A 13831-nucleotide genomic window follows, 5' to 3' on the forward strand; every position below is an offset into this window, starting at 1 on the left:
AATAGGATTTCATTTATTTCCCTGTTTTAGTTTTGTATTAAATATGTTAAAACCTTTTTATTTTTAATTGCAGTCTCGAGTTATAGCTATACTGGATTGGGAGCTTTCAACCATTGGTCATCCTTTGTCAGACTTAGCTCATCTCTCCGTATTCTACTTTTGGCCACGGACAGTCCCAGGGATAAATCAAAATTTTTACTTTCAAGAAAACATAGGTATGAAACCATAATGTTGCCTAAATTGCTATTAATACCAAATTATATTTATTCTTCATAATTAAAAGGTAAGATTATATTGTAATTTTAGATAAGTAGCTTTTATTTGTTTCTTGAAATGTTTCTTTTTTTTAACGATTTTATTTATTTATCTGAGAGAGAGAGTGTGCACGAGCAGGGGGGAGAGGCAGAGGGAGAGGGAGAAGCAGGCTCCCCACTGAGCAGGGAGCCCGACTCGGGACCCTGGGATCATGACCTGAGCCGAAGGCAGATGTTTAACTGACTGAGCCACCCAGGCACCCCTTTTGAAATCTTTCTACATCATTTTATTCTTGATTTTTCTGAACAATAACCTTTCACTTTTAGTAATTTATGATAAAATGTAACCCTTTATATACATCATTCTTTTGGAGATCAACATTCAGAACATGTTTGTTATGTGGATTAATGGTTATTCAGTATTATATAAATATGTGATATTATTACATTTGAAATATTTACCATGATATCTTTATTAAATTTTATAGTGTGTGCTGTTTTTATAGGGATACCATCAATAGAAGAACTGATTTCAATATATTGCCGCTGCAGGGGAATTAATTCTATTCTCCCTAACTGGAATTTCTTTCTTGCCCTTGCATGTTTTAAAATGGCTGGAATAGCACAGGTAATTGATTTTTCTTAACCTATTTTTCACCATTATTTATTAGTGTACTGTTCATGATATTTTCTGGTCTTCAGGAGTTTTATGTTTTTGTTCTTAGATCATTTTGCTTTTGATAATGACAAATACCAGGCATGGGTGAATATGAATCCAGAATTTACAGAATAGGAATTTGGCAAGGGAAAAAATTGAGTAGCAAAATGTGTAATCATTTTTTGATATGATAAACTTAAGAGATAGGGGAGGGAAGAGAGATAGAAATAATGATAAAAAGAGCAAAGCATGCGAAGATTGGTTATTTCCTGAATATCCAATTTAAGAAAGAGATAAAATCTTTTAATGATGTCTGTTTCAAATTATAAAACCATTTATTAACCAGGGCTGGTGATGAGGAAAGAAATACTTTTGCATGTCCCAAAGCCTAGCACAGTACCTAGATTATAGTAGCCTCTTAATATATATTTTTGAGAGAATAGATGAGTAAGATTTTCCATTTTCTAACAATGTCATATTTATGTGATTAATTTTAAGAGGAAATTGAGCATAAATTCAGTTTTTTTAAATTACAGTTTAATATAAAATGTATTTTTTTAGGAGGGAGGGGCAAAGGGAGAGGGAGAGAAAGAGTCTTAAGCAGGCTCCATGCCCAGCACAGAGCCTGACATAGGGCTGGATCTCACAACTCTAAGATCATGACCTGAGCTGCAATCAGACTCTGATGCTTAACCGACTGAGCCACCCAGGCGCCCCTAAGATGTATTTTTTCTTTATAGTGATTTAGTTTCCATGTGCTTTGAACCTCAAGAATTTAAGAAATTGAGATGCTTCATCAGTGACAAAGTACTAGGGCTTAGAGGAGTAAGTAAATAAGAGATTTTAGAAACAATAAAGAATGGGAAAAGGATTAAGGTTTTTTTTTTCCTTGTCTTCAGAGTCCATGCTATCCATGACTAATTGAAATGTCTTCTAGGATATAGTTGTATTACATCTCATCCTGTATTTTAGAATCATGTTAATCATGTGGGTTGGATGGGTTTCTCAAAAGAGGATTTATGGTATGTTTTTTGTATTTGTCAGTTTCCACAAATCAGATACCAAATGGGCTTTGAACTTAAAATGGATTTTCATTTCAAACAAAAGTTTGACTTGGGTTATGTTGTAATTAATATGTATGTCATAGACTATATGTGGTAACAGGGATGATCATAAACATTGCATTCTAGCTACAAATATGAAATTGGAAATGATGGAAGGACTGTTAAGAGAGTTATATTGCATAAAGAATTACATGAAGAAATAAAACTAATGAAATTCAGTTGATTGTGTTAGGGTGGGATGAGCAGGGGAGAGGAGAGTGTGTTAGCACAGAACACGGAGAAGAAAAACTAGTTAGCATTCAACTAACCCTGTTCGAGGAGACAGTTAATTAAACTAGGACTCCAAAAAAATGAGAGAAAATATTCTTAGAGATCATCTCATTGCCTTCTCTTTAGTTTTATAGTTTTTAATTTTATCTTGGTTTATTTAGATTTTCCCCCACTATAACAGGAGAATAGTGATTTTTTTGTAAAGATTTTATTTATTTATTTATTTATTTATTTGAGAGAGAGAGCAAGAGAGCATAAGTAAGGGGAGCGGCAGAGGGAGGGGGAGAAGCAGGCCCCCCACTGAGCAGGGAGCCCGAAGCAGGGCTCAATCCCAGGACCCTGGGATCATGACCTGAGCTGAAGGCAGATGCTTAACCGGCTGTGCCGGTGTGATCTTTAAAGATGATATAAGGTGATGCCAATTTGGCATCTTTGTTAACTCCTAAGCTCATTATCAAGTTTGATTTGATTTGATTTCCAGTTACAATTCTGTTAGGATGAGAGTGTGTTAAGCAAATGATGCGTGTATACCTCTTTAATTTAGGGGGGTATAATTATCCCTATGTATAAATAAATAGAATTGATGGTCTGATTTACATCTTGATACCTTGTGAGTTTAGTGACTCACATAACTGGGAAACTAGAGAGACTGGATAGCTGAAGAACAGTTTTCAATGAATCTTAATTGCTGTATATTAATTTACTTACAGGGAGTATATAGTAGATATCTTCTGGGAAATAATGCATCTGAGAATAGCTTTCTGTTTGCCAAGGTTGTGCAACCTCTGGCAGAAACTGGATTACAACTTTCAAAAAGGTAAGCAAAATCAATTCCTTGGCTAAGTCAAATTAGAGCCTTTATTAGATACATGAAGGTTGTAAACTTCAGGGGAATAGGGACTGTTTTTATGGCTTACACCAGGGTTACTGCTGCCAATAACAGCAGTTTTTTGGTAAATATCTTATATGCCTGAAAATAAAGAAAATAACCCAGATTCATGATTAAAAGTTGTTTTTTTTTTGTTTTGTTTTTTTGGGTTTTTTTTGCCAACTTGAGCATATAAACTTCTATGGAAATGTTTCTTTTTGTTTGTTTCTAATTTTTTTTTTTTAAGATTTTATTTATTTATTTGACAGAGAAAGAGGCAGTGAGAGAGGGAACACAAGCAGGGGGAGTGGGAGAGGGAGAAGCAGGCTTCCCGCTGAGCAGGGAGCCCGATGTGGGGCTTGATCCCAGGACCCCAGGATCATGACCTGAGCTGATGGCAGACGTTTAACGACTGAGCCACCCAGGTGCCCCAGTTTCTTTCTAATATTTAAATTACTTACATATACCTATTCAAAATTACATCTTATAAAAGATTTATTAACTTTAGAAGTATTGCTCTCTTCCATCATATTTCATGAAATTTTACTCAATCATTTCATAAGTGTCTTTGAAATCCATGTCTCATCAGTGGAGCACTTTTTGAGGCATCTAGTTCACTTGCCAACCACACACTCCCATCTAAGAGATGTGATAAATAGCACTTACTGAATGCATAGATGGTGCTGTCCCTGGAAATTCTGTCCAGGCCACAAGTACCCAGGACATAACATTAGGACAGTTATGTTTTACAATTCGTCTTATAGATGGATGTTTGTGTTCTCTCAACATAACAACTGATAGTGTTGCTCTTCATAAAGATCTTTATAATGACGTCCAGTAGTTGTATTTGTGAGGAACATCCTAAGAATAATTACTACATTTCTGTTCAATTTCTTCACTTTCTTTTTGAGAGATTGTGATAAGTGACTTTATAATAAAAATTCAAAACTACCACTGATTGAGATTATGCCAGGCTTATGTTTTACCCACATATGCTTTCAGCATTAAAGTTTCATGTTCAAAGTAAAGTGATTCTACATTCACCCCATAATATGAAAAACTTAAGAAATTCCAAAATATGGTAACTCCTGAGGGATATTTTGAGGGAGTTGGAGAAGACTTCACATTATATTCAGAAATATATAATAATGATTTGGGACACCTTTGTAACTTCTTTTTTTCTTTTTTTATAAAGAACTTTCAGTACTACATCACCACACATTGATACTTCCCAACAGTTGTTTGTACTGAGTAAGACCGGCCAGGAAGTTCTTGCTAGGGTGAAGCGTTTCATGAAACAACACATCCTTCCAGCTGAAAAGGTAAATACTGTATAAACAAACAGAATGTATTTGTGCTCAAATACTGTAGATGGATTATGTCTGTTATCTCTGCTTCTAGGCGTATCATGGTATCCTATCTTTGTAGTCAGTCCTTACCTCATTCCCCTCCTCACCTTAGCACTGAGCTGCTGCAGAAGCTGATAAGCTTCTAAAATATGCCAAGGGCCGGGCGCGGTAGCGCGCACCTGTAGTCCCAGCTACTCGGGAGGCTGAGGCAGGAGGATCGCTTGAGCCCAGGAGTTCTAGGCTGTAGTGCGCTATGCCAATCGGGTGTCCGCACTAAGTTCGGCATCAATATGGTGACCTCCCGGGAGCGGGGGGACCACCAGGTTGCCTAAGGAGGGGTGAACCAGCCCAGGTCGGAAACGGAGCAGGTCTAAAATATGCCAAGGGAATGCCACAGATGAATCTTTGGAATTAAAATTCAGTCGAAGGGGATTAACTGTTGTAAAGTTGAGATCCTAAATATATTAGAGTATATATATCCTAAATATATTGAGATCCTAAATATATTACTTTAGGGCCTTTAAAAAAAAAAAGATTTTATTTATTTATTAGTGAGAGAGAGCACACTCTACTAGGGGGAGGAACAGAGGAGGAAGAATAAGCAAACTGCACCAGGTGGGGAGCTCCACTCGGGGCCCAGCACCACAGCCCTGAGATCATGACCTGAGCCAAAATCAAGAGTCAGATGCCCAACTGACTGAGCCACCCAAGCACCCCAGGGCCTTTTCATAAGGCAGTGACTTTCAGCTTTTTTTTTTTTTATGGCCCCCTTTGAGAATTAAAACTGTAGACTAAACAAAATGGACATAACCAGAAAATGTTGCATATCATTTCAATCTATTCACAGATACTACTACCTCTCTCCCCACAGGCTACTACTTAAGGTGTTAAGTTTCAGTAAGTTCACTGAGGGTAGAGAAGTAACATGGTACATTCATTCATTCAGTTAACATGTAATTATTAGGTACCTAATAATGGGCTAGGCCTCTGGAGAGCCATCAAAAGTAAAAGAAAGAACAAGACAGAGCTAATGACTCCACAGAGCCTACACTTGAGCACAAAAGAAAGACATTCAGTAAGAGATGATAATGCTGTGAAGAAAAGATAAAAGCTGTTATGAAAATACATAAGGCAGGTGGGGTCAGGTATATGTGTGAGTTGCACACTGGTGTAAAAATCGTAAGAGTTTAATTTTAGTCCATTCCTAGCACAAGGTAGGTGGTCATGAACAAATAACTCACTCTCAGTGCCTCAATTGTTCATTTGTGATGTGCGTAAGTATGAGTAGATATACAATAAATTCTCATTTTAATTTTCTAAGATTCTGAGAGCTCTAGAGCTAGACTGACAAAATCAAATAGGAAACTGAAAAAGACCAAAATTCTTTAAACAAAAGTGTTCAGAGTTGATATGTGTTTATAGGGCAGTTACTGTTGTTGCTTGAACTACATAAATAATTATCATATTTTTAATAAAGAACTGGCATGAGGTGAATTTTGCTGACAGTGAGGTATAGTTTTTTTTTAAGAAAATGCTACTTAGTCTCCACTTAACAGAGAAAATATACAGAAACAGGGATTTTACAAGTAATACAATGGCACTAAATTCGTATCTTTTAATAGTTCCTCTGAATCTAAATGGGCTAAATGCCCCAATCAAAAGACACAGGGTATCAGATTGGATAAAAAAGCAAGACCCATCCATTTGCTCTCTACAACAGACTCAGTTTAGACCCAAAGACACCTCCAGATTGAAAGGGGGAGGGGGTGGTGGAAAACCATTTATCATGCTAATGGACATCAAAAGAAAGCTGGGGTAGCAATCATATCAGACAAATTAGATTTAAACCAAAGAATGTAATAAGAGATGAGGAAGGACACTATATCATATTTAAAGGGTCTATCCAGCAAGATCTAACAATTGTAAATATTTATGCCCCTAAAATGGGAGCAGCCAAATACATAAGCCAATTAATAACAAAATTAAAGAAACACATTGATAATAATACGTTAATAGTAGGGGACTTCAACACCCCAGTCATAACAATGGACAGATCTTCTAAGCAAAAGATCAACAAGGAAACAAGGGCTTTGAATGATACACTGGACCAGATGGACTTCACAGATATATACAGAGCATTCCATGCTAAAGTAACAGAACACACATTCTTCACATGTGCACATGGAACATTCTCCAGAATAGATCACATACTTGGTCACAAATCAGGTCTCAACCGATACCCAAAGGTTGGGATCATTCCCTGCATATTTTCAGACTACAATGCTTTGAAACTCGAACTCAATCACAAAAGGAAATCTGGAAGGAACTCAAACACTTGGAGTTAAAGAGCATCCTACTAAAGAATAAATGGGTCAACCAGGAAATTAAAGAAGAATTTTTAAAAATTCATGGGAACAAATGAAAATGAAAGCAGAACTGTTCAAAACTTTTGTGATGCAGCAAAGACAGTCCTAATAGGGACATACATAGCAATACAAGCCTTTCTCAAGAAACAAGAAAGGTCTCAAATTCACAACCTAACCTTACACGTAATGGAACTGGAGAAAGAACAACAAATAAAGCCTAAGCCAAGCAGGAGAAGAGAATTAATCAAGATTAGAGCAGAAATCAATGAAATAGAAACCAGAAAAAAACGTAGGACAGATCAACAAAAGTAGGAGCTGGTTCTTTGAAAGAGTTAATAAGATAGTCTTGCTCTTTCAATTATAAATGTGAATGGGAAATCAAGGGAAACATGAAGCACAAAAAAGAAGTATCACAAGTTGGGTTGTGATACATCTGCTGAACTTAATATTATGCAGCTATTAAAATATTTACAAAGAATTTTCAATGTAGGGATGCCTGGGTGGCTCAGATGGTTGAGCATCTGCCTTCGGCTCAGGTCTTCTGCCTCTCCCCCTGCTCATGGTCTCTCTCTGTATCTCTCTGTCTCAAATGAATAAATAAAAAAATAAAAAAAAAAAGAATTTTCAATGTAAAAGAAAATGCTTTATTATAAGTAAAAAAAAAAGCAATCTATAGTTTTAACAGAAGATTGTCAATATTTTGTGTGGCAGGGAAAGCCACAGTCATTTTGTCTTTGCAGATCATTCAAATCTAGAATATATCCATGCATAATAACATGAGCTTTTTCTTCCATTAAAAATCTTAAACTGGGGGACCCGGCTGGCACAGCCAGTGGAGCATGCAACTCTTGATCTTGGGGTTGTGGGTTTGAGTCCCATGTTGGGTATAGAGATTACTTAAAAATAAAATCTTAAAAAAAAATCTTAAACCAACATCTGTAAAAATGTTTTATCCTGTAGAATGATTCTGAACAATACTAATCCCTGTCTGTAAACATATACATTTGAAATGATAACTGGAGAAAAGTAATTAGCTTTTTCAAAATAGGAGGGGGAAAGCCTGTGAAATTCTATCCAATATTATTATAACTAAGTTTATAAAAATTAAAAGTCATGTCTAGAAAACAAGATTATGTCATATAATACACGAATATTTTAAGAGTATACATCTTTAGTCAGACTCTTTATGACTTTTAATACTTTTACGTATTTTTCCAAATTTTCATAATGGGTAAAAGTAAGCTTCATTTAAACTACTCAAATGACCTTTGAAATTCCTTAGAATTCATAAAGTGAGAACATAAGAACCCATTTTCTATGAGAATGTTAAAAGGTAATTTTTCCTATTTAAAATGGATAGGAGGGGGCTTGAGTGGCTCAGTCAATTAAGCGTCCGGCTCTTGATTTCAGCTCAGGTCATGATCTCAGGGTCATAAGATCGAGACCCACATTGGGCTCACACTGGGAGCCTGCTTAAGATTCTCTCTTTCCCTCTGCCTACGCCCTTCCACGTGTGCATGCTTTGTCTCTAAAAAAAAAAATAAAAATAAAATGGATAAGGAGTCTTAAAAAATAGCATGTAAAACAAGAACTAGCAACATAGTGTTGAGAATGCACTTACAATGTAATGAGAACATTAGTCATATTTTCCTATTCAATATAATAATATACTAGTAAAGAACTGTTGCTTTTTTCTAATAGACTTAAGTTTAAAGTGAAAAACATATTGCAAAATTATTTGTAGGCTCAGATTTAAGATTCTGAACTAACATACTGCAAAGCAATATCTCAATCAGTGAATGAGGAAGTTAGATGTTAAAGGTGCTATTTGGGGAAGATTGATCAGGCATCAAGCATATTTTCTGCTTTCTTCCTTCACCAATATACTGTTTTTCATACTCTAAGAACTAAAGAAAACTTCTTTGTAATGAGATATTTTATATTAATTCTGACTCCTGCCATACTACAAACAGATTTTGCAGATCTCTAAATGGATAGACTTTAGAACAGGAAGTATTAAATCACACGTTTTTAAATAATTATGTTAACACTGGATAATTTAATTTCTCAGAACTGTAGTATCATAAAGAGGTAGTAAGAGATGATGAGTTCGTAAATGTATTGCATAATATATTTCTTACCAAACACAGTAGTATTTACTGTTTCCATGGCCGTACAAGGGATGGAAATAATAAACAACCCTAAACAGGAAATCTCCAATTCAGCTGACTTCCTGACAGAAATGATGAATGCTGTTCATCCTGGTTAGAAAGTCCTTTGTCTTCTTACAGTTTTCACTAAATACATCAGTTCCCTAGACCAGCCATGCTTAATAAAAAGAATGTATTTGTGTATTATATGATTGTAAAGGAGTGGAACAATTTTAGGAAATAATTTTGTAATGTGGCCTTGTGACAATAGTCACAGATTTTATTTTAGTAATTCTACTAGCCTAAGTTTAAAAAAAAAAAAATACAGAGATGCTATAATAGCAAAATATTAGAAAATGCCATCATAGCCCATATTTTAGTTCATCTTGATTCTTTTATTTGCACAAATTCGAGATTATTATTACTGTTTTATGTGGCTAGTTTTAAATTTAGATTTACCCATGTATTTATCACTTTGTTTACTGGTTCGTCTTGCAACTCAGATGTTTCTTTTAGGATCAAGTTCCTTTAATGAGAATCTAGTGGTAACCTTTTCTTTGATCTTTCTTTTTTCCTTTTTTCCTTTTTTTTTGCTCAGGAGAGGTAAGTAATGATTCAGATTCAGATTCTCTCTGTTTCTTTTTTTCTAATGCCTTTATTTTGCCCTAATTCTTGAAAGATTGTTTTATTGGATATAGAATTCTAGGTTGACAGTTATTTTCTCTCAGCAAGTGAAGACATTATCACACTGATTTCTGGCTTCATTTGTTGCTCTGGGGAGTCAGTTCTCAATTCTTTAATTATCAGTGATCTGGGGGCACTTGGGTGTTTCAGTCAGTTAAGTGTCCAACTCTTGATTTTGGCTCAGGTCATGATCTGGGGGTCATGAGATCAAGCCCCACGTCAGGCTCTGTGCTCAGCGGGGAGTCTGCTGGAGATTCTCTCTCTCCCTCTCCCCCTACCCCTCGCTTGCTCTCTCTCAAATAAACAGATAAATCTTTTAAAAAAAATTATCATTGATCTGTCCTTCCACCCTCCCCTCCTTTTAAGAGCTTTTATTTCTCTTTGATATTCAACAGTTTGTGCTTTGGCTTTATTATGTTTTCTGAACTTGAGGATTGGTGTTTTTCATCAGTTCTAAAAACTCAGATGTAATTTTTTCCAGTATTCCCTCTTCTCATACTCTTTATCTAGGGTCCCCAATTAGACTGATGTGAGAACTTTTCTCTATATCCATCATATCCCTTAACCTTTCATATTTTCCTTCTATTGAATTTTTGTGCTTCATTCAAGAAAGGAGTAATTTCTTCATATTTTTCTTCCAATTTATTTCTTTTTTCAGCCATATCTAATCAACTTTTCAACCATACCTAGGGCAGTGATTCTCAAAATTTGGAGTGTCAGAATTGCCAGGGCTAGTAAAGAATACAGAAACTGTAGGCTCATTGAAGTAGGATAGCTCGTGGATACTTGTGTTCTCATCAAGTGTCCCAAGTAATTCCAATACCACTAAAGTTTAAGAACCACTGCTTGGATTTTTAAATTTAATTAATGTGGTTTTTCTTTTCCTCAAGTTGCATTTGATTCTTTTACTTTTTTGGTTGTTGTTGTTCTTTTACAAATTTGGCCAATTTTGATAACCCTTGTCATACTTTTAATTCCTTCCTTTATTCTTGAAATCTATTGGACACAAATACTTTATTCTGTATCTGATCATTATTTTATCTGTAGTCTTTGGGGAGTGTGATTCTGTTGTTACACTATTGGTTTTGTTAATTTTTGCTAATGGTGGCTTGAAACAAGTAGTTTAGTGACACCTGAAGAATTGAGCTTTTTTATTTCTGACCACTGAGGAATTTCCTTATTGTTCTTCCAGCACAGCTATTCGTTACTACATGAATTTTTTTTCATTGTTTTAAATATTTTCTCTGGCATTTTTAGTTGTGCTACTTTGAGGGGGGTTCCTTTGACCACCCATTGAGCTATATTGCTAAAAATGAAACACTCAAATCTTGGTACAAGACTTTGGAAGTCTGTTATCTAATATCAAGACAGCATAATTTCGTGAGCAGCAAACCTCTAGAATTGTTTATACTCATGTATCTGGTTTTTCAAAGAAGTATTACTGATTTAATAGCAGCTTGAAAAGCTACTTCACCTAAATATGTTTACTTTGGGTATTAGCAGCTTATGGCATTATTTACTTTGTATTAACTTTAGCTAATGAACTTTTTTCTTGTTATTACTTTAAGGAGGTAATTGAGTTCTATGTTCAAAATGAAAATTCAGTGGACAGATGGAAAAAACCTTTAGTGATTGATAAACTTAAGGTAAGAAAAACAAGAAAACCTTTAATATTGGAAAATGTGTATGCAGGTGTTTTTTGAAACCTTAGTTTATTATTGCTGTTGTTGTTATATATGTAGATAATAAATATATCAATAATAACTTTTTAAAAAGAAAGTTAAAAACAGAATCTGTAGTATACAAATTAGGTTACATAGTGTTTTGTATATGGTATGTGATGAAGATAGCCTCTTACAGCTTTGAAAGAAAAGATATCAACACCACTCACTACCATCTGCTGCAAAATTGCAATAAACGTCAAGCAGGACATTTGTCTCACATGGGCTCAGTCTAATTTCATGTTTTTACTTTTTCAGCCAAATCTAAGGAAACGTGGAGGAAAAGGCATTTCTTTAACAGTTAGGAAACTGTTGATTTGTAATGAGTTAGTAACTATTTGGTTTTGCACACTGTAGGGTAAATAAAACAAATAACTTCGTAAGTGTTTTTAAATTTCAAAAAGCATAAATAGCAATATCTTTTAAAAAAAAAAACTCAGTTCATGGTAAATTATGATCACTCTGGCATATTCATCACCTTGACAGGAAATGGCCAAAGCAGAAGGCCTCTGGAACTTGTTTTTGCCAGCTGTAAGCGGTCTCAGCCAGGTGGACTATGCCTTGATTGCTGAAGAAACAGGAAAATGCTTTTTTGCTCCAGATGTCTTTAACTGCCAAGCACCAGGTTACTATATTATTTAACAACAGAACTTTCTCAGATATTTTGAGCAGTGTTTGAAATTCCTCTATTTTATGACAGGAAGTTTTTCTACACAAAGTCTTTGATTTATAAACTTGTCTACAATTTTACTTCTCAGTTACTTTGTTTTAAATATTTTAAAAAATGGATCTGATATTCTCATTGGATTATTCTTTTGTTAAACATCATTGCATTAAGAGTATTAGTGAGTAGAGGCTACCTCCAAAGGGACTGGCAATATAAAGATTACAGTTTCGTGATTGGGTATTAGATATTTATATGGCTAGTTGAATGGATAGAGAGTTCCAAATATTTTGGTTAGCCTCACTATCTCTCCATTTCTTTACCAGTTTTTTTTTTTTAAGTTTTTAAAAATTTATTTAAGTAATCTCTACATTCAACATGGGGCTCGAACTCATGACCCCAAGATCAAGAGTCACACACTCTTGCAACTGAGTCAGCCAGGTGCCCCTATTCACCAGTTATTTATTGATTACTTACAACGTACCAAGCACTGTTCTAGATCCTTGGGATGTATCAAAGAATATAATGCACAAAGATTCCTGCCCTCATGGAGCTGATGTTCTAATGGAGGGAGACATAAATAAATAATAATAAATATTGTAAGTAAGTAAATTATGTAGTAAGTTTGAAGATGAAAAGTACTTTGGGGAAAAAAATTTAAAAAAATCAGTACGGTAGGTCCACACTGGAATGCTGGGGAACAAGAAATGCAAATTACAGTTTAACACGGAATGGCCAGGATAGGCCTTACTGAGAAAATGACATTGGATACAGACTTAAAAAAGGCAAGAGAGTTAGCTATGCTGATATCTGGGGAAGGAATTTCCATAGCACAAAAAATGCATAGACCCTAAGGCAAGAGTATGATGGGTATATTCCAAGAAGACTCAAGGAGCCTGGCATAGTTGGGAGAATAGTAAGAGAAGATATCAGGGAGGAAAGGGCCTTATTATAGGGCAGGTAAGGGCTTGTACCTCCTGTGAAATGGGAAGCCATGGGAGATTTTACTAGAGGAATGACAAGATGTTATGTCAGTTTTAAAAGAATCACTTTGACTACTATGTTGGGAATTAACAAAAGGAGGGAAGGAAGGAAGCAGGAAGTCTGTTGTAATAATCCCAGTTAGAGATGATGGGGATTTGTTCTAGGGTGGTAGCAGCAGAAAAGGTGAGAAGTAGAAAGATTCTAAATATATTTTGAAGGAAGAGGAAAGAGGATTTCCTGATTGGATATGGGGAAGTCAAGGATGCCTCCAAAGATTTTGGCATGAAAAATTGGAAGGATAAGGGAAGGAGGCCAACTTTTCTTTAAAAAGGTAATATGGAAGAGGGATGCCTGGGTGGCTCAGTCACTTAAGTGTCTGCTTTCGGCTTAGGTCATGATCTCAGGGTCCTGGGATCGAGTCCCATGTTGGGCTCTCTGTTCAGCAGGGAGTCTGCTTCTCCCTCTCCTTCTCCCTCTGTGCTCTCCGTCTCTCTCAAATACATAATAAAAATCTTTCTAAAAATTTTTTTAAAAAGGTAATATGGAAGAGATAAACCTGGAATGTAGTCTGTAGAAGGTCTTTTCAAACCTGGATTTGTCAAAGAACTGGCTAAGGAACTTAAAACAAAAACAGATTCACAGGCTCCATCCCTATAGTTTTGATTCAGTAGGTCTAAGGTAGACCCTGGGAATGTCTTTTGTCTTTTTTCCCCCAGGTTACTCTGGTTATTCTGTTGCTCCCAGTCAAGGACCAACATTTGATTTGTTGTAGAAGGATGATGGTATGATATCCTATATT

General features: G+C 35.5%; 1 protein-coding gene across 5 annotated transcripts in view; it reads left to right on the forward strand.

Moving 5' to 3' along the window:
- Nucleotides 1-13831, forward strand: part of ACAD11 (acyl-CoA dehydrogenase family member 11) — a 100996-nt gene that overhangs the window by 30804 nt on the left and 56361 nt on the right. For all 5 annotated transcript variants that reach the window (XM_045903777.3, XM_054504416.2, XM_054504415.2 and 2 more), the window contains 6 exons: nucleotides 74-215; nucleotides 761-882; nucleotides 2957-3063; nucleotides 4310-4436; nucleotides 11232-11309; nucleotides 11871-12009. In XM_045903777.3, the coding sequence (XP_045759733.1) occupies nucleotides 74-215; nucleotides 761-882; nucleotides 2957-3063; nucleotides 4310-4436; nucleotides 11232-11309; nucleotides 11871-12009 (715 nt within the window). The remainder of the gene's footprint in view (nucleotides 1-73; nucleotides 216-760; nucleotides 883-2956; nucleotides 3064-4309; nucleotides 4437-11231; nucleotides 11310-11870; nucleotides 12010-13831) is intronic.

The sequence above is a fragment of the Mirounga angustirostris genome, unplaced genomic scaffold (assembly GCF_029215605.1).
Source record: "Mirounga angustirostris isolate CCGP_5_RB_7025 unplaced genomic scaffold, mMirAng1.0.hap1 SCAF_1, whole genome shotgun sequence".
NCBI classification, from domain to species: domain Eukaryota; kingdom Metazoa; phylum Chordata; class Mammalia; order Carnivora; family Phocidae; genus Mirounga; species Mirounga angustirostris.